Here is a 24,326-nt window from a genome sequence, read left to right on the forward strand (position 1 = left end):
GGAGCCGCTCGTCGGGATTCCAACTGGCAGTGAGTGAGAACCAGCCAGTGAGAATTCGCCTCGAGTTTTTTTCCCTTTTTCTCCTATGCGCGCCAGTCTAAAACTTTCATCATGGTCCTTGATTCGCCCGGCTGCGAGGTTGTTGAAAGTTTTTCCCGGGGCGAAGACGCTCGACTCGTCAAAACGAATTTGGCACAAACAGAATCAAGTGTGAGGCGACAGGCCGCAGGAGGGCAGGCCCGTCGGGGGGGGAAGAGGGCGTCCCGCGGTCGATCATGAAGTCCCGGACGAAGGACGATAAGAAGGGGAAGAAGGCCGGCGCGGGTGCGGACGCGGGCGGCTCGAACGATGGAGCCGGCGCCGACGCGGAGCTTCATCAATCGCGGAGGAGGTACCACGATGCGCTGTCCAGCGGCGTCGGCCTGGACGCCGTGCTGCACGGCACATCGCGCGCGATGCCGGGGTTCCCGCGCGCCTCCAAGCCCACGCCGCCCTCATCGCCGCCGAGGATGTTCCCCGCGCCGGGCCAGGCGACCGGCCCCGGCGCCGCGACGACCGCGCCGTGGGGAGCGCTCGACGTCAACAACGGGGCGCCCCATCCGGCCGGGGCGCGATCGCGACCCGACGCGTCCAGCGCCGCGCACCACGGCGGATCGCGACCGTCCGTCGAGTCGTCCACGCATGCCGCGCTCTCCCGTTCGTCCGCGAGCGACAGGTGGCGGGCCGCGGGAGCCGCCGCGGGGGTCCCGGAGGACGTCGGCGAAGGAACCAAGAAGAAGCGCTCGGGATTCATCCTCGCGTACAAAGCCGTGAAGCGGAGCATGGGGATCCCGTCGAAGAAGGACAAGGCGGCCGCGAAGGAGTCGGCGGAGGCCGAGGCCAAGCCCCGGGGCGCCGTCGCGTTCGCGTCCGTGCTACCCCCGAGGAAGAATCCCGAGCGGCGCACCGTTGAGAACGCCCCGACGATGCACACGACGACGACGACGACGCCCGAGGCTACTAAAAACAAGTCGGCCAGGGACCTCTGGGCCGCCGCGGGCGCGGCGGCGGGCGTCACCGACGCCGCCGTCGCGTCCGCGTCCAAGAAACGATCGCCGCTGCTGATGGCGTACAAGAAGATGAAGCGGATCGCGGGGATACCGTCGAAGAAGGACAAGGAGGCGGAAAAGGCGGAGAAGGCGGAGAAGGAGGCGCGGGAGAACTTTCCCGCCACGCCCAAGACTCTCCCGGAGCTCGCGGCCGCCGACCCGATGCGCCAGTCGCCGCCCGGGAGGAGCGCGGCGGTGCCGGAGACTAGGTACCAGTCCGCGCTCGCGCAGATCATCGGACCGCCGATCGGCGGGCACAAAGAACGGGGACCGAGCCCGTCGGGCGGCGGGAGCGTCGGGAGCAGCGGCGGCGTCGGCGGCGTCGGCGGCGGGCGGGCGTCGGCACCCGACGGTCAGCGTCGGCACCCGTCGTCGCCCGGGCGAGCGAGCGAGTCCGCGAGCGCGACGTGGGACCCCGCGCTGGTGGATAGGATCCTCGGCGGCGACGTCGAGGGCGCGATACGCTTGGGGCAGACGCTGACAACGGGCGGCGGCGGCGGCGGCGGCGGCGGGCGGGCGGCGGCGTCGTTCGGGGGCGGGGAGGCCGGGTCCGTGGAGGCTCTGCTGGCGATGGCCGCGGACGTCGCCGCCGAAGAGGACGGGACGTCCGGAGGCGGCGCGGCGGGCGGAGTCGGGGCGGGCCGGTCGTCGCGCGGGGGGGAGGCGGAATCGGCGGGTGAAATTCGCGCGAGATTCGCGGATGCCATGCGCGAGGCGGTTCGCGACATGCGCCGGCGGCACGACACCGTCGTCGCCATCGCGTCGGGGATGGGCAGGGTCATCGAGGAGCTCCAGGAGGTGGAGCCCGCGGCGGTGGCGTTTGGTCGGTTGCAGCGGCGCACGGGTTTCGTCGGCGAGGCGTACCGGTCGCCGCTCGCGAGGAGTCAACCCTACGTGGTGTCCGCGGCGATCGATCTGGACACCTCTGGACACGTCCCGCGATCCTTCCCGAGCGACAAGTTCGGTCGCCAGCAGCAGCAGCAGCAGCAGCAACCGCCGCGAGCGACGACGTCGACGGGCGCATCCGGGCACGTTCCAGGCACGTATCCGGGAACAAGAGGAGTCTTCCCGCCGGAGCCCCTGGACCTGGGCGAGCTCCCGGACCCGCCAGGGATGGACGAGCACTGGCGCGAGTCTCCGGTGAAGGCCCGGATGGACGCGTCGGCCGCCGCGGTGGACTCCGCGCTGGCCGCCGCGGCGAGCCTCTTCCCGGCTTCTTCGCCCGACGCGGATGAGATCCGAGAGGATATTCGAATCCCAGAGACACAGCTGGCGGGCGGGGAGACGACGGCACCACACCCCGACCCTAAACCGCCGTCGCCCCCGCCGAGGCACCGGTTCACCGCGCAGGACCGCGCGCGCATCTCCTCCAGCTTTGGCGGGCGGCACGGACTCCCCCCCGGGATCAGGCGACGGGTTGACGCGATGACGGCGAGGACCGAATCCGCGAGTCGAGCGGCGGCCGTCGTCGACGAGGATAACGAGTTATCCGACGAGTTGACCCGCGCGCGACGCGGGGCACGAAGCCGCCAGAGCCCGAGCCCGAGCCCGAGCCCGAGCCCGTCGTCGTCGGATGAATCGTCGGACGCGAACGTCGGGAACGGTTGGCTGGCGAGGCCCGAGCGGTTCGTCGGAAAACATTCGGAGAGCGCGAGTCCGGCGGCGGCGGCGGCGCGACGCCGGCTCAGGGGGGTAGGTCGGGGGGGTCCTGTGGGGCTAGAGGCGAAGTTTCGGGCGGCGGCGGCGGCGTCGGAGTCGGAGTCGGAGTCGGAGTCGGAATCGGAGTCGTCCGTCCGATCACGCAAGGGGGGAAACGTCGTCGTCGTCGGCGGAGACGGTTCGCCCGTCGCGGCTCTCCGCGCGAGGGGACTCGCGCCGAAAGCGTCCAGCGACCTCGAATCCCTCCGTCGGCTCCGCCGCCGCCTCGAGGAGACCAAGAGCGGCGGCGGCGGGACGGGCGGTGGGTCCTCAAGCGCGGCGAAGGTGCTCGGCGACCTCGCCAGGCTCGGCGGGTACACCTCGTGGGACCAGGTGCCGACCGACAGGCGGGGGCGGCATGGCGACTTGGACGACGCGTCATCGCTCTTGACGTCCCCGGCGTCCGAGGCTGACGTCCGGCGCGCGAGGGAGGCGGACAGGGAGTCTTCGGGCGGACACACGCCGAGGTCCGTGCACGACGCGAGGCTGAGGGCGGCGATGGCGGTTGACGTTCGGATGCGTCGCGCGAGGATGTCGTCGCCGATGTCGTCGCCGGCGGGCGGGGGATCGCCGGGGCACCAGTCGTTGGCGCAGAGGCGGGCGGCGTATAGGGAGGCGCGCGCGAGGGCGGCGCGGGAGTCGGGGCACTGAGCGTCGAGAGTTGCCCAAAATGAAATCAGAGAAACGACCCGGCTCGACTGCAACTCACCCACCCTAAATGTAAGTCACTCGTGGCGGCAACGCGCCGACGGGTCACGTCGGCCGGAGGTCACGGACGATGGCGGCCAACCACCCGCAGATGAGCGCCGCGCTCAAGAACATCGCGGACCTCAACGCGGTGTATCTCGCTCACCAACGCGAGTCGCTCAAGGCTGCGGAGGACGACGCGCGCCGAGCATCCAGATCCTCCAAAAAGTCCAAGAAGGACTCCAAGAGGAAGGACAAGAAGAGGAAGGACAAGAAGAGCAAGAAGGACAGGAAGAGCAGGAAACACAAGGATGACAAGAAGGATAAGAAGAGTCGGAAGGAGCGGAAGGCGTCGTCCAGCAGCGGCAGCTCCAGCGGCGCGTCTTCGAGCGATTCCGACCTCGATTCCGCCTCGGAGGACCGCCGCGGACGTCGCGGCGGCGGACGCATCGCGCAGCGCGAGGAGCTCGAACGCGGCAGAACCGCCGCGGAGTGCGCGCGACAGATCCTCGCCAAGTTTCCCGACGTCCGAGGCGACCTGCGCGGGCTGCTGCGGACGGTGGACGACGGCGAGGCGGTCGCCGTCGACGGCATCCCCGACGACAGGCTCAGGGCGCTCGTGGCGCACCTCTTCGACTCGCTGGGACTGGCGCGGAGCTCGAAGACGGGCGCGTACATCCTACCGCGGGACGCTCAAAAGGCGACCACGCGGCTGGCGATGATATTCGACATGACCCCGGAGCAGCTCGCGCCGTTCGAGCGGGCGCGGTCGCCGTGGCGAGCCTCGGAGGAGCCGAAGGAATCGGAGGAGCCCGACGGAGCCGACCTGACGATGGAGCCTGACGGATCCGACCGGGGAGGCGAATCGGGGCTGGAGGGCAGGGCGATGACCGGCGAGGAGGCCGACGCGCTGCTCGGGACGACACCGGTGGACGACACCGACGACGACGACGACACAGCTGGCGGCGACACGGCCGGCGGCGGCACAGCTGGCGACGGAAAAAACGCGACGGGGGGCGCCGAACGCCTCCTCCGTTTCAAAGCTCCTCCTCCGCCCGCGCCGATTCCCGACGTCATCGGCCCGTCCGCGCGACCCAACCCTTACGACGTACCCCCCGCGCTGGGCCCCGAGGGCAAACGCGTGCTCGGACCGATGGTCCCGCCCAGGGCGATGCTCGACGCCGCCGCGAGAGAGGCTGCGGCGTGGGCCGCCGAAGCCGTCGGACCGGCGCCCCCGGAGATTGTCGAGGAGGCGGAGCTCACCGGGATGGAGGCGAAAATCGCAGCCGCCGACAAGGCCTTGGCCGCGGACGCCGACCCGGGTAAGGACGCGTACGACGTCCTGGGCGTGCCCCCCGAGGAGGCCACCCCCGCGGTGCTCAAGAAGACGTACTGGCGCATGAGTCTGCTGGTCCACCCGGACAAGTGCGAGCACCCCAACGCCGCCGCCGCCTTTGACGTCGTCAAGAAGGCGCATCAATCGCTGCTCGATCCAACGGAGCGCGCCGCCATGGACGCGGTGCGCGAGGAGAAGAAGAAGATGGAGGGGTTTGACGAGTGGCTCGCGGGCGAGCGCGAGCGCGCCGAGTGGCGCAGGCTGCAGGGCACGCCTTTGCCGACGGATGACGAGATATTAAACGGACCCAAGCCGCCAGAGGACGAGGCGGGACGGGAGGAATGGATGACCAAGCTCCCGCCGCAGATGCGCCCGCGCGCGGGGGCGCCGTCCGGCAACGTCACGTCGTTCGCCACCAGGACGTTCGTCGAGCGGGACGCGTCGACGATCGCGGATTGGACCGACACCCCAAAGGACGCCGCCACCCGCGAAGCCAGGCTCTTCCTGGAGGCGCAGGAGAAGATGTACTCGCTGCCGGCGGCGAGGGCCGCGCACGACGCCGCGCGCGCGCAGGAGAGCGAGAAACTGGTGGACGAGTTCAACGAGAAACGTCGGCCGAAGAGTTTGCTGGAGCAGCACCGGGAGAGGGCGGAGAAGGAGAGCAAAGACGCGAGGGTTCGCGCCAAGGCTGAGAAAAAGGCGAAAGAGAAGGTCGCGGCGTCCGGCAAGAAGCGGAAGAAGGGCGAGGGCGAGGGCGAGGGCGAGGAAGGGGGCGACGGGACCGGGTGGGAGTACAGGCCGTGGAACAGGGACACGGACTTGGAGGCGGGGCGGCAGAGCACGAAGAAGCTGAACCCCGAGGAGATGATGAAGAAGGCTGGCGGCGACCTTAAAGGGAGGTTCGGTTCTGGCGGAACCGCGAGAAGTTTTCTCTAGACACCGTTTGCCCATAGCACTTAACGTAAAGAATAGGGTTAACATTTCCACTTCGCCGGGTCGATCCATTTTTGGAACAAATCTCATGAAAAACATCTGATTGCCGTTTGGAGCCCGCTCGCCCGCGGCGAGGCCCGGGCAATACGACGGCCGCGCGCTGGGTGAAGCGAACCCGGGGCGGCCGATGGCGACACCAGCCGAGACGGTCGACGCGTATTGCGTCGACTGGTGCAAGGCCCGGTGCGAGGCGCTGGGCGCGGACGCGAAGGATGCCTGGAGACCCGAGGTGCGCGGCTCCCTCAACAATCATCGCCCCTCGAACGGAGGGGCGACGACTCTTTTCGCTCTCGTCGTCGGGGCGGACCGACCGAGATCGGAAGGCCGCTCGACCCGCCGTCCCATCGCGACCTGACCCCGAACCCCCCGTGCACACCCGCAGGAACACGACGCGGCGACGATCGAGTTCCTCTCCGGCGTCAAACCCGCGCGGCTGTTCGCGTACCTCGAGCGCCCGCCCGCCACCGATGGCGACGGGAAAGCGAGCGACGCGAACGCCCCGCCCGTACTCGTGGTCACCGCGCGGGTGCCCCCGAAGACGAGCCGGTGGGACCGGATGCTCGCGTTCGTCAGGGACCCGAACAAGCCGGTGCACCCGCTCACGATCGGCAAACTGGTGCACTCCACGATGGTCACCGCCGACGTCGCCGGGTCGTTGCTCGGCGTCATGAAGGGCGTCTTCACCCCAGCGCTGCAGTCGAAGGAGCAGTGGCCGGAGTCCATCCGCAAGGAGTTCGCGGGCGGAATCCACCGCTACATGGCGCAGCTCACCGAGCAGACGCACGAGCTCCGGGGCCAGACCAAGCTCTACGTCCCGTCGGAGGGGTACGAGGGCTACGACTCCCCCGACGCCGCCGCCGCGAGCAAGGATCTCGTGCAGAGGCTCGAGTCCGTCGTCATCCACTGGACGAGAAAGATTCGCGAAGTCGTCGACGCAGACGCGCAGTCCCCGGACGAATCCTTGGGCCCGCTGGCGGAGATCGCGTTCTGGCGCAGGCGAGGCCAAGACATGTCCGGCCTGAGGGATCAGCTGAGGGACCCGAAGCTCGTCGCGACGGTGAGCGTCCTCGAGGCTGCCAAATCAGCGTACGTATCCGCGTTTTTGGATCTGGGCGACGTCGTGCAGAATGAGGCGGAAGCCGCAAGCGACAACGCCAAGTTTCTCTCCGCGCTGGAGGAACCGTGCGAGGCGCTGGCGGTGGCGAGAGCGTCCGACGTCGCGGCCTTACTGCCGCCCATCTTGACGACGGTTCGCATGATTTGGAACCACGCGTCGCATTACGCGACTCCCGAGCTGACGTACGGTTTACTTCGAAAGATATCCGCCGAGGTGATCAACCGGTGCGCCGGGGACGTCGCCGTGCGGGACATCCTGGACGGCACCAACCTGGGGGACTGCCAACAGACGCTGAGGGACTCCATCGCCGCGGGGGAGGCGTGGAAGGCGAGCTACGTGTCCACGAAGAGCGCCGTGAACCGCAGGGCGGGGAACGACGAATCCCGGCGGTGGGATTTCCGCGAGGCTTCGCTCTTTGCGCAAATCGACGCCTTCGTTCAGAGATGCAAAGACCTGATGGAGGTGTGCGAGGCGCAGGAGCAGTTCGCGGGCAAGAGCGGCGTCGCTCCGCCGGTGTTTGCGGGAACGAAAGGCCCAGAGATCACCCGGCAGATGTCCGATATCGAGAGGGATTTCGTCGAGCTGGTGGAATCACTCCGCGGTCTCGACTACCACCTCATGGACATCAAGGCGACCTCCTGGCACGACGATTACAACACGTTCAAGGAGGGAGTCAAGACGCTCGACCAGCGCACGATACAGGTGTACACGTCCGCGCTCGACGCCGCGTCCGGGCTCGAGGGGAAGACTGAGACCCTCGAGGCTCTCAACCAGATGGCGAGAAGAGTCGGCGTCAAGCTTCACGTCGAGAAGCAAGTCGTCGGACTGTACGGGGAGTTCACCAAAGAGCTTGTGTCGGTCAGGAAACAGTTCGACTCCCAGAGGAGCGACCCGCCGGTGCACGCGAGCATGCCGAGGCACGCGGGCGGCGCGATGTGGGCCAAGCAGTTGCACGACAGGCTCTCCAAACCGTGGTCCAAGCTCGAGGTTGCGTGCAAGCTCTTCCCCAGAGTCGCGGAGCTGGACGAGTTGAAGGCGAGCTTCGAGCAGGCGTTACCCGCCATCGAAAAGTACATCAAGACGACGCACGAGCAGTGGAGCGAGTACGTCGAGGCGAGGATCGAGCCCACGATCGCGCAGAGGCTCGACGCGAGGCTCCTAGCCGCCGAGGAGGACGGGCGAATCTCCATGAACTTTGACAAGGAGCTCATGAGCCTGTTCTCCGAGGTTGGCTTGTGGGAGAGGTTACAGAAGCAGGCGCCGTACAAGTGCGCCGAGCTCGCGTCGCAGCGCGAAAAATACCGTCTCCTGCGCGAGAGCGTGCTGCAGGTGGTGTCCGACTACAACGGGATCCTGGCGATGCTCGACGTGAACGAGAGGGCGCTCTTTGCCGATCGCATCCGATACCTCGACAAGAAAATCGCCCCGGGCCTTCAAAAAGTCTCGTGGACCTCCTCAAAGTCCATACAGGACATGTTCATGGCGGACGCCGGGAAATTCTGCGCCGAGGTGAACAAGGCGGTGACCCTGTACAAGGACACCATGCGCAAAGTGCGGCAGAACCTCGCGCTCGTGGCGGAGACTCCGGTGATCAAAATCGTCCGAAAGAAAATTTACGCCGACGGTGAATTCGCCGCGGCGCAAAAGTCGCACAGGGAGGAGACCGTGGCACGGTTCAAGGAGCTTCACGAGGAGATGCGCGTGGCGCTGGGCAAGTGCTTCGCGCGGACGTTCGCGCAGGACAGCGAGGACGTCCAGCGCGAGTGGCGTCGCGTGACGCGATCGCTCGACGACGACCTTCGAGAGTCGCTTCGAGTTGCGGTTAAAAAATCTCTGCAGCAACTGGCCAGGGCGCTCAACGGCGATAAGCGCACGGAGGTGGTGCCCATGTTCTCCGCGGCGAACATGCTGAAGGACGACAAGGCTGTGAAGCTCGCGCCCGACACGCAGGGTATCTTCGACATGATGCACGAGGTTTCCAGGGAGCTCATCGGCGTCGTGAAGGAGGTTCCGCGACTCGGCCCGGAGGATACCGAGGACGGGGAGGAGTTACCCACCTTCTACGACGTCATCTCCGACGACGAGGACGCCGCTCTCAAGCAGATCATCGCCATCGATAGCGGCCTCGGCAAGATCGTCGACCCGGTCGCCACGTTCGTGGCGCGGTGGGAGGCGTCCTACAGGCACGTGTGGGAGACGGATAAGGATCAGTTCATCGCCCGGTACCGCAAGGCGAAGAAACCGCTGGCGGATTTCGAGGCGGACATCGAACGGTACCAGGCGCTCTTGGAGCAGGTGACGCGCGAGGACGGCGTCGCCAACCTGCTCTTCCTCCGCATCGACAGCGCGCCTCTCAAGTCGTCCCTCAAATCTCACTGCGAGGAGTGGAAGAGGCGGTTCACGACCCTCCTCCTGGAGACTGCCGACGAGGAACTCGCGGCTCTCTACCGTCACTTCGAGTCCAACACCAAGGAGCTGGTCACCGCGCCGACGAACCTCGACGAGCTCGCCGCCAAGGTCAACGTCCACAAGCGGATCATGGAGACGAAGGAGGAGACCCACGGGCGGTTCGCGCCCTTACGCGCCATTTACGCCTCCTTGCACAGGATGGACGTGCCCGCGCCCGCCGAGCGCATCGCCGAGCTCGACGCCCTCGACGACAGCTGGATGACCTTTGTCAACATGCTCTCCAAGACGGCAGCGGACCTCGACGAGGCGAAAGAGACGTTCCAGGAGAAGCTGGGCAGGACCGTGGACAAGTTCGTGCAGGACGTCGTCGACCACAGGGACGCGTTCATGGCGGAGGCGCCCAAGAAGATTGAGACGCCCGACGCCAGGCTTTCTCTGGACGCGGCAAAGGCTTTCCTGGCCGCCGCGGCGGAAAAGTCCGCGGGTTTCCGCGCGAAGGAGGAGGAGCTCAAGGCGGGCATGGACATATTCGCCATGTCTCGCCCGCCCCTCAAGGAGCTCCTCGAGACGGAGAAGGATACACAGCTGCTGAACGACCTGTGGGCCATCTGCGAGGAATGGATCGGCGTTTACGACGGACTCAAGGATGGCAAGTTCAAGGACCTGGACGTCGAGGTCATGGAGAATATGGCGGTGGGCATCGGCAAAAAGCTGCAGAAAATCGGCAGGGAGGTGAGCGAGTGGACCACCTGGTCGTCCATGAAGACCGTGGTGGACGATTTCAAGAAGACGATGCCGCTCATCACCGACTTGCGCAACCCTGCGATTCGTCAGCGACACTGGGATCAACTCATGCAGGAGTGCGGCGCCACCTTCGACCCGCACGGAGACGACTTCACGTTGGGCAAGGTCACCGAGATCGGCCTTCACAACCACGACGAGTTCATCGGCGAGATGTCCACAAACGCCACGAAGGAGCTCGCCATCGAGAAGACGTTGGAGGGCATCGAGGAGACCTGGCGCGCTCTCGACATGGACATGGTTCCCTTTCGCGAGGGCAAGGAGATTTACAAGCTCCGCTCCACCGACGACGTGTTCGCCGCGCTCGAAGATAACATCGTCACGCTGTCGACGATGAAAGCTTCCAAGTACTTCGTCGTCTTCGAGACCCCGATCAACGCGTGGGAGCAGAAGCTTGGGTTGGTGTCCGAGGTTGTGGAGATCGTGCAGAAGGTTCAGATGTCGTGGATGTACCTCGAGAACATCTTTGTTGGATCAGAGGATATCCGTAAGCAGCTGCCGCAGGAGAGCATACTGTTCGACAGCGTCAACGACTCCTTCGCCAAATACATGCTCGAGATGAAGACGCTACAGAACGTGATCAAGGCGTGCACCGGTTCGCAGCCTGATCCCACCCCTGGCGTCGACAACGCGATGCTCGAGCGGTTCACCAACATGGACGAAAAACTGGAGAAGATCCAGAAGAGTCTGGAGAACTATTTGGAGAAGAAGCGCCAGCAGTTCCCCCGTTTCTACTTCATATCCAGCGACGACCTGTTGGAGATCTTGGGCCAGGCCAAGAACCCGCCCAACGTTCAGCCGCACTTCAAGGGGATGTTCGAGGGCATCAAGAAGCTCGAGATGACCAAGCCCGGCACCGACGGCAGAAAAACCTTTGCGTCCACCGCCATGCACTCCCCAGATGGCGAGACCATCCCGTTCAACGAACCGGTCATCACCGACGGCAGACCGGAGGAGTGGCTCAACGACGTCGAGGCTGCGATGTACGCGGCGTGCAAGAAATCGCTCTTCGAGACGCTAACACACAGCAAGGGCATGAAGAAGGAGGCTTGGGTTCGAGAGTATCCGGGGCAGATGATAATCTCCGCGGGATGTATGGTGTGGACCACCGAGTGCGAGAAGGCCCTGTCCGATCCCGACACCGCGAAAACCGCCGTGCGCACGCTGAAGAAGAAGTGGGTGAGCTACCTGTCCAAGCTCGTGACGCTCACGCGGTCCAAGCTGGACAAGGTGAACAGGAAAAAGGTTGTCGCGCTGATCACAATCGAGGTTCATGCGCGAGATTCCATCGACAAGCTGGCCAAGGCTGGGTGCACGGCGCCCACCGACTTTGAGTGGGTGTCGCAGCTCAGGTTCTACTGGGATCAGGAGCAGGACGACTGCGTGGTCAAGCAGGTGCTCTCCGTGTTCTCCTACGGGTACGAGTACCAAGGAAACAACGGGCGCCTCGTGGTGACGCCGCTCACCGATCGGTGCTACATGACGCTCGGAGCCGCGATGTTCACCCGCCGCGGCGGTAACCCGCTAGGTCCCGCGGGTACCGGCAAGACGGAAACGGTTAAGGACTTCGGAAAGGCGCTCGCGAGATACGTCATCGTCTTCAACTGCTCCGACGGCGTCGATTACAAGATGACGGCGAAGATGTTCAGCGGCTTGGCGCAAACTGGAGCGTGGGCGTGCCTGGACGAGTTCAACCGTATCACCGTCGAGGTGCTCTCGGTTGTGGCCACGCAGATTGGCGTGATCATGGCCGCGGTTAAAGCGCGCGCCAGCACGTTCTTCTTCGAAGGACAAACGATCCGTCTGATTCCCTCGTGCGGCGTGTTCGTCACGATGAACCCTGGCTATGCCGGACGCGCCGAGCTGCCCGATAACCTCAAGGCTATTGTTCGCCCGGTTTCCATGATGGTGCCCGACTTTTCGCTGATCGCCGAGATCATGATGTTCGCGGAGGGGTTTTCCTCCGCGAAGCCCCTCGCGAAGAAGATGGTGGCCATCATGGAACTGTCGCAGCAGCAGCTGTCGAAGCAGGATCACTACGATTACACCCTTCGTTCGTTTGTGATTCCCATCTCTCGCGCAGCGGGTGCGTTCAAACGGGTCGACCCCGAGGGAAGCGAGGAGGCCATCCTCTACCGCACCATGCAGGACTTGATCATGCCTAAGCTGGTGTACCTGGACCTGCCGCTGTTCCGCGCGCTGCTCGGTGACCTGTTCCCTGGTGTGGAGCTCCCCGAGGAGACAGAAAGCGACTTGAAATCCATGCTCGAGCGCAAGTGCAGAGAGATGGGCCTTCAGGTTGTGGACGACTGGATCACCAAGATTATCCAGATTTTCGACTGCAAGGTTGCCAGGCACGGCAACATGATCGTCGGGCGGACAGGCGCGGGTAAGTCCGCCGCGTGGAAGGTGCTCAAGGCGGCGATGGCGCAGCTTTGCGAAGATGGCAAGGGCGAGGGCGAGTTTCAAAAGGTTGAGGTGTACACGATCAACCCGCTGGCGCTATCCAACGACGAGATCTATGGATGCTTCGACCCCGGGACGCACGAGTGGCGCGACGGCATCCTCGCTAGGGTTATGCGCAACATCTGCAAGGACGAATCGCCCAATCAGAAGTGGACGCTGTTCGACGGCCCGGTCGATACCCTGTGGATCGAGTCGATGAACACGCTCCTGGACGACAACAAGCTCCTCACGCTGTTGTCCGGCGAGCGCATCATGATGGCGCCGCAGGTTTCGATCCTCTTCGAGGTCGAGGACCTGTCCCAGGCGTCCCCGGCGACGGTTTCGCGCGCGGGTATGATCTACCTCAACACCGAGGACCTCGGATGGTGGCCCTTCGTCACGTCATGGCTCGAGCAGCCAGAGTACGCCGAGGACAAAATCCTGGTCCAGACGCTGACGGCTATGCTGGAGAAGTACATGGAGGAAAGCCTCGAGTACAGGCGGCTGCAGCTGAAGGAGCTGGTGGACACCGATCGACTCGCCTCCGTCCGACAGTTCTGCGCTCTGTTCGACGCGCACCACGACGCGGAACACGGCATCGATCCGAGTCTGTACCCCAATCTCGAGGATGAACCCGAGGCGTACGTGGCGATCATCGAGCTCACCTTTCTGTTCTGCCTCATCTGGTCCGTGGGCGCGACTCTCGACGACGACTCGAGGAAAAAGTTCGACGTGTTCCTCCGCGAAAACGACACCAGGTGGCCGCACGATCAGACGGTGTACGAGTACTTCGTTGACGCCAAGGCCAGGGAGTGGGTGCTGTGGGAGAAGCAGCTGACCACGTACAGGCCGCCGCCGGAGATGCCGTTTTTCAAAATCATGGTTCCGACAGTGGACACCCTGCGCTCAAAAACGATCGCGCTCACGCTGTCGGGCATCGGGCGGCACGTGCTGATCGTGGGTAACGTGGGCGTGGGCAAGACGATGGTGGCGCAGTCGTGCCTTGACCACCTGCCGGAGAACAAGAGCTCCATGATCATCAACTTCTCCGCGCAGACCAGCAGCAACTCGCTTCAGAATACCATCGAGGGCCGCCTCGAGAAGCGGAGCAAGGGAGTTTTCGCGCCTAGCGGCGGTAAGAAGATGGTGGTGTACGTCGACGACTTCAACATGCCGCAGAAGTCGGTCTTCGGTTTCATGCCACCGCTGGAGCTGCTCAAGCTCTGGGCCGATAACGGGTTCTGGTATGACCGTGAGAAGCAGGAGGTGAAGACCATCAAGGACATCCAGCTGATGGCGTCGATGGCCCCGCCGGGCGGTGGCCGTAATGCGTTCTCGCAGCGCATCATGTCGGTTTTCTCCGTGCTGAACATGACGAATCCCTCGGATCTGCAGCTGCACCGCATTTACAGCACCCTGCTCAACGATAAGCTGTCGCAGTTTGACGACTCGATCAAGCCGCTGGGCGATCCAATCACCAAGGCGACCATCGAGCTCTACTTCAACATCGCCGAGGAGCTTCTGCCTACGCCTGCCAAGTCTCACTACCTGTTTAACACGCGAGACCTCGCGAAGGTGATCCAGGGAACCATGCAGGCGACCCGACAGTACTACGATTCTCGCGAGACGATGCTTCAACTCTGGGTGCACGAATGCTTCCGCATCTTTGGCGATCGCATGTGGGACATGGACGACAAGGCGTGGCTCAAGAAGCAGCTCGACCAAAAGCTCAACCAAAATCTCATGAGTTCCTGGGACGCGCTCTTCGGTGAGGCTGATAAGTTCCCCTTCTACGGCGAGTGCCCGCCGTTTGTCTCGTTCCTTCGAAACAACGTGGACAACCCGCCTTACGAGATCGTCTCCGACAGCAAAAAGCTCAAGGATATGCTCACGGAAAAGCTCGAGGACTACGCCATGGAGCCCGGATACTCCGCGATGGACTTGGTGCTGTTCAAAGACGCTCTACTGCACGTGTGCCGCATCCACCGCGTGTTGATGCAGCCGAGGGGAAACGCGCTCCTGGTCGGCGTCGGCGGCTCTGGTCGCAAGTCCCTCGCCAGGCTGGCGACGTACGTCGCCGACCTGAAGTGCTTCAGCATCGAAATCACCAAGAACTACAGGCAAACCGAGTTCAGGGAGGACCTCAAGTCCTTGTTCAAGCAGGCGGGCGTCGCGGATAAGCCCACGGTGTTCCTTTTCGACGAGACGCAAATCGTCGTCGAGACGTTCCTCGAGGATATCAACAACGTCCTCACCTCGGGCGAGGTGCCGAACCTGTTCACCAAGGATGAGCTCGGTGGCGTGTGCGAGGACGTCCGCGCCAGCGCCAAGAAAGACGGCGTCAAGGCTGACACCCAGGACCAGCTCTACTCGTACTTTTTGAGCAGGGTTATCAGGAATCTGCACATCGTGCTCTGCATGTCGCCAATCGGCGAGGGTTTCCGCGAGCGGTGTCGGATGTTCCCGGGTCTCGTCAACTGCTGCACGATCGATTGGTTCACCGAGTGGCCCGCGGACGCGCTCCGCGAGGTTGCCATGAAACAGATGGAGGAGGAGAAGAGCATGAGCCAGGAGGTGAAGGACAACCTCTGCTCGGTGTTTGCCTTGATCCACTCGTCCACGGCGCAGAAATCGGCAGAGATGCTCGCGGCGCTCAAGCGTAAAAATTACGTCACGCCCACGAATTACCTTGAGTTTGTGCGCGGCTACCGCACGCTGCTCCTCGAGAAGACGAAGGAGATCGGCGGTAAACGCGATAAGCTCCGCGGGGGCCTGACCAAGCTGGACGAGACCGGCGTGCAGGTTGAGGAGATGTCCGTCATCGCCGAGGAGAAGCGGGTGTCGGTGGCGCAGGCAAAGGTGGATTGCGAGGAGCTCCTGGTGGTCATCGTGCAGGACAAGCGCGCGGCCGACGAGCAGGAACGGCTGGTCAAGGCGGACGCGGAGAAGATCGGCGAGGAAGCCAAGGAGGCGAACGCCATCGCGGCGGAGTGTGAACGTGGGCTCGCGCAGGCTATGCCCGCGCTGGAGGCCGCCTCCGCGGCGCTCAACGTGCTCACCAAGAAGGACATGTCCGAGATGAAAGCCTACGCCAAGCCTCCCGCCATGGTCGAGCTCTGCCTGCAGGGAGTGATGACGGTGCTCAAGAAAACGCCGACGTGGGAGCAGGCGAAGAAGGAGCTCGGCAAGCCCGATTTCCTCAACACGCTCATGAACTACGACAAGGATAAGCACCTCAACGACGAGCTCCTGAAGAAGATTAAGAAATTCGTCGACAACCCGGATTATGAACCGGAGAACATTGGCAAGGTTTCCGGAGCGGCTAAGGGTCTATGCCAGTGGGTGCACGCCATGTACGTGTACGGCGGGGTCAATAAGGAGGTGGCGCCCAAGAAGAAGAAGCTCGAGAACGCCCAGAAGGCTCTCGAGAAGAAACAGAAGGCTCTCGCCGCCGCCGAGGAAAAGCTCCAAGCCGTCCTCGACAAGGTCAAGGCTCTGCAGGACAAGTACGAGGAATCGACGGGCAACAAGAAGGCTCTGGAGGACGAGTTCGAGGACCTGTCGCAGAAACTCGCCCGCGCCGAGACCCTCGTGAGCGGCCTCGCGGGCGAGAAGATCCGATGGGAGGAATCCATCGTCAAGTACGAGGCTGAAATCGCGTGTCTTCCCGGCGACGTCGTCATCGCGGCGGCGTTCATGTCCTACGCGGGTCCGTTCCCCTCCGACTACCGCGAGGCCTTGGTCAAGCACACGTGGCTTCCCGAGGTGAAAAAACTCGAGATTCCCGCGTCGGACCAGTTCGATTTCGCGCTCTTCCTCGCGGACCCCTCCGACGTCCGCGACTGGAACATCAACGAGCTGCCGGCGGATGCGTTTAGCACGGAGAACGGCGTGGTGGTGACCCGCGGCAGACGCTGGCCGCTGCTGATCGACCCCCAGGGCCAGGGGAACAAGTGGATCAAGAACACCGAGAAGCCCAACGGTTTGGTCACCGTGACTCTGAACATGTCGGACATGGTTCGCAAGATGGAGAACGCCATCCAGTTTGGCGATCCCGTCCTCATCCAAGACGTCGGCGAAGAAATTGACCCGATTCTGGAACCCGTCCTGAGCAAGAGCTTCATCAAGAAGGGCAACTCGCTGTGCATCAAACTCGGGGACAAGGAGGTGGACTACTCGCCGGACTTCAGGCTGTACCTCACTTCTAAGCTGTCCAACCCGCACTACACTCCGGAGGTGTCCACGAAGGTGACAATCGTCAACTTTGTCGTCAAGGAGCAAGGGCTGGAGGATCAGCTCCTCAACGTCGTCGTCGAGAAGGAGCGGTTCGACCTGCACGAGCAGAGCGTCACGCTCGTGCGCAAGGTTGCCGAGGGCAAGCGGACCATCCTGGAGCTCGAGGATACCCTCCTCGACCTGCTGTCCAACGCGGACGGCTCGCTCCTCGACAACATCGAGCTCATCAACACCCTGAACAACTCCAAGATCACATCCGACGAGGTGACCGAGTCGCTCAAAATCGCAGAGGCAACCGGCAAAGAAATCGCCGAGGCGTCCGCGCTCTACCGACCCGTGTCGATACGCGCGGCGATCCTGTACTTCGTCCTGTACGACCTCGCCACGGTCGATCCGATGTACCAGTTCTCGCTGGACGCGTACAAGGATCTCTTCCTGTTGTCCATCGAGAAGGCTCCAAAGTCGGAGGTGCTCGAGGAGAGAATCGAACACCTCAACTCGTACCACACCTTTGCTGTGTACAAGTACACCAGTCGCGGTCTGTTCGAGGCGCACAAGCTGCTCCTGTCGCTGCAGATGTGCGTCAGGATCCTGCAGAGCGACAACCAGGTGGACATAAACGAGTGGCAGTTCTTCCTCCGCGGCGGTATGGTGCTGGACCGATCGGATCAGCCCCCAAATCCGGCACCGGAGTGGATCTCGGAGCTCGCGTGGGACAACGTGGTGGAACTCGAGCAGCAGGTGCCGCACTTTATCGGCATCACCAAGTCGTTCGAGGACAACCCGGGGGAGTGGGAGGACTGGTACAGGAACGCCGAGCCGGAGAACCCGCGCGCCGCGGCGCTTCCCGGCGAGTGGGAGCCCAAGTGCAACGAGCTGCAGAGGATGCTCCTCGTCCGATGTCTCCGGATGGACCGGGTGGAGAAGGCGGCGACGACGTACGTCGCCAACTCGCTCGGTAGAAAGTACGTGGAGCCCCCCGTGCTGGACCTTCACGAGTGCTACGGGGACTCCACGCCGTTCGCGCCGCTCATCTTCGTGCTGTCGCCGGGCGTGGACCCGACGGCGAATCTGGCGCAGCTGGCGGCGCAGAAGGTTGGCGCCGACAGGTTGCATTCCGTCGCGCTGGGGCAAGGCCAGGCGCCGGTGGCCACCAAGCTCATCGCCGAGGCGTGCGTCGAGGGCAACTGGGTGTTCCTCGCGAACTGCCACCTGATGCTGACGTGGCTCCCCGAGCTGCAGAAGATCATCGAACGGTTCGAGGACGAGCAACCTCACGAGAACTTCAGGCTGTGGCTCTCGTCCAACCCGACGCCTCACTTCCCGCTGGCGATTTTACAGCGGGGTTTGAAGATGACCACCGAGCCCCCCAAGGGTCTTCGCGCCAACCTGTCTCGCCTGTACCAGACGTGCGTCACGCAGGCGTCGTTCGACGAGTGCAGGTCGCAGGGAAAGTACGGCAAGTTGCTGTTCGCGCTGACGTACTTTCACGCCGTCATGCTGGAGCGACGAAAGTTCCGGACCCTGGGCATCAACATCCCGTACGATTTCAACGACACCGACTACTCCGTCTCCGACGACGTGCTCAAGGCGTACCTCGACGCGTACGTGGAGACACCCTGGGACGCGCTCAAGTACCTCATCAGCGAGGCCAACTACGGCGGACGCGTGACGGACGAGATCGACAGGAGGGTTCTCGCGGGTTACCTCAACCAGTTTTTCTGCGAAGACGCTCTCAACGTGCCCCAGTATCCGCTGTCGAGCCTGGAGGAGTACTACATCCCGACGGAGAGCGGGCTGGACGTGTACCGCGATTACATCCAGACTCTGCCGCAGCAGGACAAGCCCGAGGCGTTCGGGCAGCACCCCAACGCGGACATCTCGTACATGATCACCGATTCCACCATCACGCTGGAATCGTGCCTGGCGCTGCAGCCCAAGACGGGTAGCGCGGGCGCGGGTGGCGTCAAAATCGAGGATACGGTTTTGGGAATCATCGACGACATGCTGTCGCAAACGCCGCAGCCGTTTAACCACGAGAAGCTCATGAAGGACAAGGCGGACGACCCCTCGCCCTTGCACGTGACGTTGTTCCAGGAGGTGGAGCGCTACAACATCCTCCTCAACAACATGCTCAGCACGCTCAACATGCTAAAGAAGGGCATCAAGGGTCTGGTTGTGATGTCCTCGGATCTGGATTCGATTTTTGAGTCGCTCGCGAACAACAAGGTTCCCGCCATCTACCTCAAGGCGTACCCGTCCCTGCGACCGCTCGGCTCGTGGACCCGCGATCTGCTGATGCGCCTCGAGCAGATCGAAGGCTGGATCGAGAACGGCTACCCGCGCGTCTACTGGCTCGCGGGTTTCACCTACCCCTCGTGCTTCCTCACCGCCGTCTTACAGACGACGGCGCGCAAAAACGCGATTCCCATCGATACCCTGTCCTTCGAGTACAGCATCATGGACGCGCCCGAGGAGAAGATCGGCCCGCAGCCAAGGGAGGGCGTGTACATCAAGGACATGTACCTCGAGGGCGCGGGCTGGAACTTTGACGACCAGTGCCTGTGCGAACCCAACCCCATGGAGCTCATCGTGAACATGCCAATCGTTCACTTCAAGCCGTCGGATGCCAAGAAGAAGCGGAACCCGGCTGAGATTTACCAGTGCCCGCTGTACATGTACCCGGTGCGGACGGGCTCGCGCGAGCGACCGTCGTTCATGGTGTTCGTGGACCTCAAGGCTGGCGACGGCGACTCGGATTTCTGGGTCAAGCGCGGCACGGCGCTCCTGCTGGCGCTCGCGACGTAATACGCAGATGCAAAATATTTATAGATTTCATAGCCCGGAGCAGGTGAACACCGCTCCACTTTGTAACATTAGACGTAGAAGTTTGATCGAATCATCATTCACAAGCGGTGCTACATCGTCGTCGCACTCGTCACCCGCCCAGGCTCTTCATCCACGCAGTCTTGATCGCTTCGTAATCCTCGGCGTCGATGACCCCGTTTTCTAGCATCAACTTTGCGCGACGCAGCCCGGAGTCGGTGGGCGTATCAGGCGCTGGGAGCGCGGGTACGTCTTTCGGCTCATCATTTGGAATCGCGCGGTCGACGTTCTCATCCACCCACGCCTTGATCTTCTCCTTGAGGAACAGCTTGTGGTGGCGGAGGTTGAACGTGACGGGGAGCTCGTCTTCCAGCCTACGAATCACCATGTTGGTCGTGGTCCTGGTGAGGTCAACTTCCCGCAGGATGCGGTCGAGCGCCGCGACGATCTCGGGTCCCGCGTCGTCCCCGTCATCGCTCCGTTCGCGCTTGACGGGTGCCAGCGGGCAGTCGTCATCGTCGTCGTCGTCGTCGTCGTCGGCGGCGGCGGCGGCGGCGGCGGTGATTTCACCCGGCTTGGGGCTGTCCGCCGTTTTTTCGCAGCCGCCGCCAGCCTTTTTCTTCCGCCACAGCTCTCCGAGCCGCCTGTTCACCCGCGTGTGGGGCATGGTGGGGTCAACCGCGAGGATTTTGTGCCGGATTTCCCTGCAGAACTCCGCGTACGGGTTCGCGCGGGGCTCCGCGGGGTTAGGGTTAGGGTTCGGGTAACGGTTAGGATCCGCCGGCTCCGGCCCCGGGGTCAAACCTAGCTCCCCTCGAAGCTCGTTATCCGTCAAATCCTCGGTGTCGCCGTCGCACACGACCACGTAGTGAGGATACCCGTCCGGGTCGTACGGCTCGAAGCCGCCGAGGACGCAAACGCAGCTCTGGCCGCTGTCGTAGTGCCTGGTGAACAGCGTGAAGAGGGGCGCGGACGCGGGGAGCTCGCCGGGGCCGATTTTATTAGACCCCTCGACGTCCTCCTCGAGCCGCCGCTTGTGCCTCCTGATGTAGTCCACCAGCTTGTCCCAGCCGTTCAGGACGCCCGCCACGTCCTTGAGGAGGACCCACCTGTGGTGCTCGGCGGCGTTCATGTGCGGGGATTTTGGCGTGGGTATCAAGTATCGGATTTTGACCTCGGCTCGGCGCCACGCGCGTTCGCCGTTCCCGGTCTCCGTGACCCTGTGGCCCACGATGGGGTTGCCCACGCCCGACATCGCGACTCGAAGGTGGTTGAGGATCACCGGATGCTTCTCGGTCAGGTTCATCGCCGCGCTGAGCTCGTGGCGCGGGGGAACGTGAGCCGGGTCCGCCGGCGGGGCAAAGTTGGTGGGCTTTAAGTGCTCCCAGCCCCTGCGCCGCACCTCCGCGTCGTAAGCGAGCGCCGCCTCTCTCGCGGTGACGTAGCTGCCGAGGCCGATGTCCGCCGCCTTACCCGCGCCGGTGACGTTGAGGACGCACTGCCAGGGCTTGGCGGAGCGGGGACGCGCGCCGGGCTTGACGGCGGAGCCCGCCCACCGAACGCCGAAAAACTCCGAAGAGCCGACGCATCGAGCGATTCGCTTTCCCCCAATCGTCACGTCCGACGACGTCTTCACGCCCAGGAAACGGCGGTTCATCTTCCGGGGCATGCCTCGCGTCGTCAGATCCAGAGCCTGGTCGATTCGCCTCTCCTTTCCCTTCTTCGGGGTTGCGATTGGGACGGGCGATTGCGATTGGGGCGGCGTCTTTCGTTTTCTCGGCGGCTTGTTTTCGAGGACGTAATCGGTGGAGAAGCGCCGTGCGGGCTTTCGCTCGCGCTTGACGACTTCGTGAATCGGCCGCTCGTCCTCGCCGACGCCATCGTCCGTCCCAATCACCGACTCGGGCGAATTCGAGGCGGGGTCCCCCGACGCGGGTGTACCGTCGGACTTTGCGCCGCCGGAAGGTCCGGGTCCTTCCGGCCGGGCCCCGGTCCACGTCGCGCCCGCGATGAGGACTCCCACGAGCGCCTCCCACGGCGTCTCCGGCGCGAAGTTGCGACGCGTCCACCCCTTGACGCCCGGTCCGTGAAACTCCAGCCGCCTGGCGAGAATCTCGTGAGCCGCGGCGGCGCCCCACTTGGTTGGGAAATGAAAAGCGAAGTGGTGCTTGCCGCCGTTCGCGTCCTGGATCTTCGCCTCGTAGCATTCCGCGCCGTCGGGATGGACGAGGGTGTCGAAGCCGGCGAACCGCGCGTTCGGGCTGTGCCGCTCCTTGCGAAACGTTCGCACCGCCTGCGTCGGATCGGCCATCCGGAGTATCCCGAGGGCGAGCGCCCACGACTGCTCGGAGACGACGCTCTTCTTGTCCGCTTCGTTCGCGAGGATCAGCAGCAGCTCCTCGAACGTCACGCCGTGGTCGTCCATGTCGTCCTCCATCGACACGTCGTACGTCTCGCCCCAGTGCTCGTCGTCGTCGTGAAACGCGGTGACGACGCCTTTGGTCCAACGCCTTTGGCCGCCAACGTCCCCGGGGCACGTGTACTGCCTGGCGACCTCGAACCCCACGAGCTTGCGCCCCGGGCTTTGCGTGGGTTGCTGCGGGAGCGCGCGCGAGGGGGGCGCGAACTTGCGCGCGGACTTCGTCGGCGTCTGGCGCTTGGCGGACGCGGCCGGCGGGGCGGTGTTCCGCCGCTTCTGCGGCGGCGTTATCAGCGCGGCCGGCGGCGGCGCGTCGCGGGTGTCTTCGTCCTCGTCGTCGTCCTCGCCGAGGCTGTCGTCGTCCTGGCCCTCGCGCAGCACCCGCGCGATGAGCGCGTCCACGCGCGCATCGCTTTCTGCCGTCGCGCCCAACGTCGGCGAAGGCGGGGGATCCAACGGATCCTCGCGATCGTCCCGCATGTCCACCGCGCGGCGTCTCTGTGCGCGGGCGACGTCACCCGTTCCGAGGGTAATAAAAACCTCGGAGCGTTCGCGGCGTCCGAGGAAGTGACCAGCGGGCGAGCTTCGCGTTTACTGCCAAACCGCCGGCAGCAAAACCGCCAAAGGACGCATGTCCTCCTCGTCGACGCCGTGGGCCAACCTGGTGGAGGGCCTCGAGCGCCTGCTCAGCCTGAGGGCCGGCACGCCCAACCACGACCCGGAGGTGTACGCTTCGACCAAACGGATGATCGTCGATACCGCCGCGCGAGTCTCGCGCGCGGAGAACGCGCGCGTCGCCAAGCTGGAGAGCGAGATTCGGGAGCTACGGGCGGACCTGAGGGACGTGCGTCGCGACCTCGCAGACACGCGGACTGAGCTGCTCGAGATCAAGGGCCAACAAAACGAAGGGGAGTTTCGGTTTTAGCCCCGAAGCCGCGATACGAGCCGCGCGGTGTCCGCGTCCGCCTCCATCTCGCGTGTGATATAACACTTAAAATTCGCCCCACCCACCACTCTCCGCAGCTCGGCTCGAGCCTTCCTCATATCCCTCCTTCTCGTCCAAATGACGTTAATACCGATGTTGGCGCCGCCGCCCGCCGCCGTCCTTCTCCGGCGCGAGCCCCTCGAACGGGCTCATCCCGTAGTTGTTCGTCACCCCATCGTCCGCCCCTTTCGCGACGAGAAAGTCCCCGAGCTCCACGTGCCCCATCGCCAGCGCGAAGTGCAGCGCGGTGTTACCCTCGGCGTTTCTTTTGTTCAAACCCGCCCCGCGCTTGACGAGGTGCCGCGACAGACGCTTGTGACCCGCGGCGCACGACGCCATGAGCAGCGTGTTGCCGCCGTCGTCCGCCAGGTCCACCCCCACGGCTCCGGCGTCTATCAAGCCCATGACCTCGTCGTCGGCGTTGTCCGCGACGAGGTGGAAGACTCGTCGCAGTCTCTCCTCGGTGACGCCCTGGCTCGTCGCGGCGTCGGCAACCGGTGCCGCATGCGGCGACTGGACGCTCATGCCCGCCATCTGCATCTGCATCTGCTCCTGGTACCGCCGCATCTGTTCCTGCATCTGCTGCTGCATCATGATCATGTGCTGCATCTGCGCGTGCTGCATCTGCGGCGCCATCAGGCCCATCACGCCGCCGAAAGCCGGCATCGGCATCGCGCCCGGTGAGCCCATCATCGCGCCCATGGGCGAGCCCATCATCGCGCCCATGGGTGAGCCCATCATCGCGCCCATGGGCGAGCCCCCCGCGGGGGATCCGATCGCCTCTCCCGCGAAACCCCCGCTCCTGGTTCGCCTCGGATCCGTCCCCGCCGCTAAAACCGCAGCCTCCGACTCCCTCAGACTCGCCGACGCGGTGAGCCTCGTCGATCCACGCCGTTCCCCCGTCGTCTCGAACCCACCGCGCGTCCTCCCGCCGGGTCCCGCGTCCAGCCACTTGCGTCCGTCGACCCGCGAATGAATACCCCCTCTATACGAAGAATCTCGGTCCCCCCTCCCTCCTCCCCCAGCCCCGCCGCTCCACGAGTGGCGGAGACGCGACGACGCGGGCTCGGGCTCGGAGCTCGCGTTTCTTCGAAGCGCCTCTGCCCTTCTCCTCAGCGACTCGGCATCCGTACTAGTACTGCCGAAGCCGTTATGCAGCTTCGCCAGGTACCGCTCCTTCTGAAGCCGCCGGCGCTCCGTGCGACGCGACGCGGAGTCTGACCCGCCGTGTGTGCCGTGCGGAGAAAAGTCCCCGTCCGATCCACCGTACGGGCTGAACGAACCGG

The 24,326-nt window shown here is 64.2% G+C and overlaps 6 protein-coding genes across 6 annotated transcripts; 4 read left to right on the plus strand and 2 right to left on the minus strand.

Moving 5' to 3' along the window:
- Positions 1-275: 275 nt before the first annotated feature.
- Positions 276-3,437, plus strand: MICPUN_63750 (predicted protein; the record flags this gene model as incomplete). Its single annotated transcript, XM_002505532.1, has 1 exon — positions 276-3,437. The coding sequence occupies one exon, from the start codon at positions 276-278 to the stop codon at positions 3,435-3,437; it is 3,162 nt and encodes a 1,053-aa protein (XP_002505578.1).
- A 127-nt stretch (positions 3,438-3,564) lies between these two features.
- MICPUN_103891 (predicted protein) lies at positions 3,565-5,745 on the plus strand (the record flags this gene model as incomplete). Its single annotated transcript, XM_002505533.1, has 1 exon — positions 3,565-5,745. The coding sequence occupies one exon, from the start codon at positions 3,565-3,567 to the stop codon at positions 5,743-5,745; it is 2,181 nt and encodes a 726-aa protein (XP_002505579.1).
- A 724-nt stretch (positions 5,746-6,469) lies between these two features.
- DHC10 (dynein-1-beta heavy chain, flagellar inner arm I1 complex) lies at positions 6,470-19,720 on the plus strand (the record flags this gene model as incomplete). Its single annotated transcript, XM_002505534.1, has 2 exons — positions 6,470-7,143; positions 7,363-19,720. The coding sequence occupies 2 exons, from the start codon at positions 6,470-6,472 to the stop codon at positions 19,616-19,618; spliced, it is 12,930 nt and encodes a 4,309-aa protein (XP_002505580.1). The 3' UTR covers positions 19,619-19,720.
- Positions 19,721-19,748: 28 nt separating this feature from the next.
- Positions 19,749-22,535, minus strand: MICPUN_63753 (predicted protein; the record flags this gene model as incomplete). Its single annotated transcript, XM_002505765.1, has 1 exon — positions 19,749-22,535. The coding sequence occupies one exon, from the start codon at positions 22,533-22,535 to the stop codon at positions 19,749-19,751; it is 2,787 nt and encodes a 928-aa protein (XP_002505811.1).
- A 151-nt stretch (positions 22,536-22,686) lies between these two features.
- MICPUN_63754 (predicted protein) lies at positions 22,687-22,980 on the plus strand (the record flags this gene model as incomplete). Its single annotated transcript, XM_002505535.1, has 1 exon — positions 22,687-22,980. One exon carries the CDS (start codon positions 22,687-22,689, stop codon positions 22,978-22,980), a length of 294 nt encoding a protein of 97 aa, XP_002505581.1.
- Positions 22,981-23,181: 201 nt separating this feature from the next.
- MICPUN_76994 (predicted protein) lies at positions 23,182-23,388 on the minus strand (the record flags this gene model as incomplete). The annotated part of the gene is made up of 1 exon (XM_002505766.1): positions 23,182-23,388. A coding segment is annotated over one exon (207 nt), but the record flags the coding sequence as incomplete, so codon positions are not given.
- Positions 23,389-24,326: the final 938 nt, after the last annotated feature.

This window comes from Micromonas commoda, chromosome 13 (genome assembly GCF_000090985.2).
Source record: "Micromonas commoda chromosome 13, complete sequence".
NCBI lineage: Eukaryota > Viridiplantae > Chlorophyta > Mamiellophyceae > Mamiellales > Mamiellaceae > Micromonas > Micromonas commoda.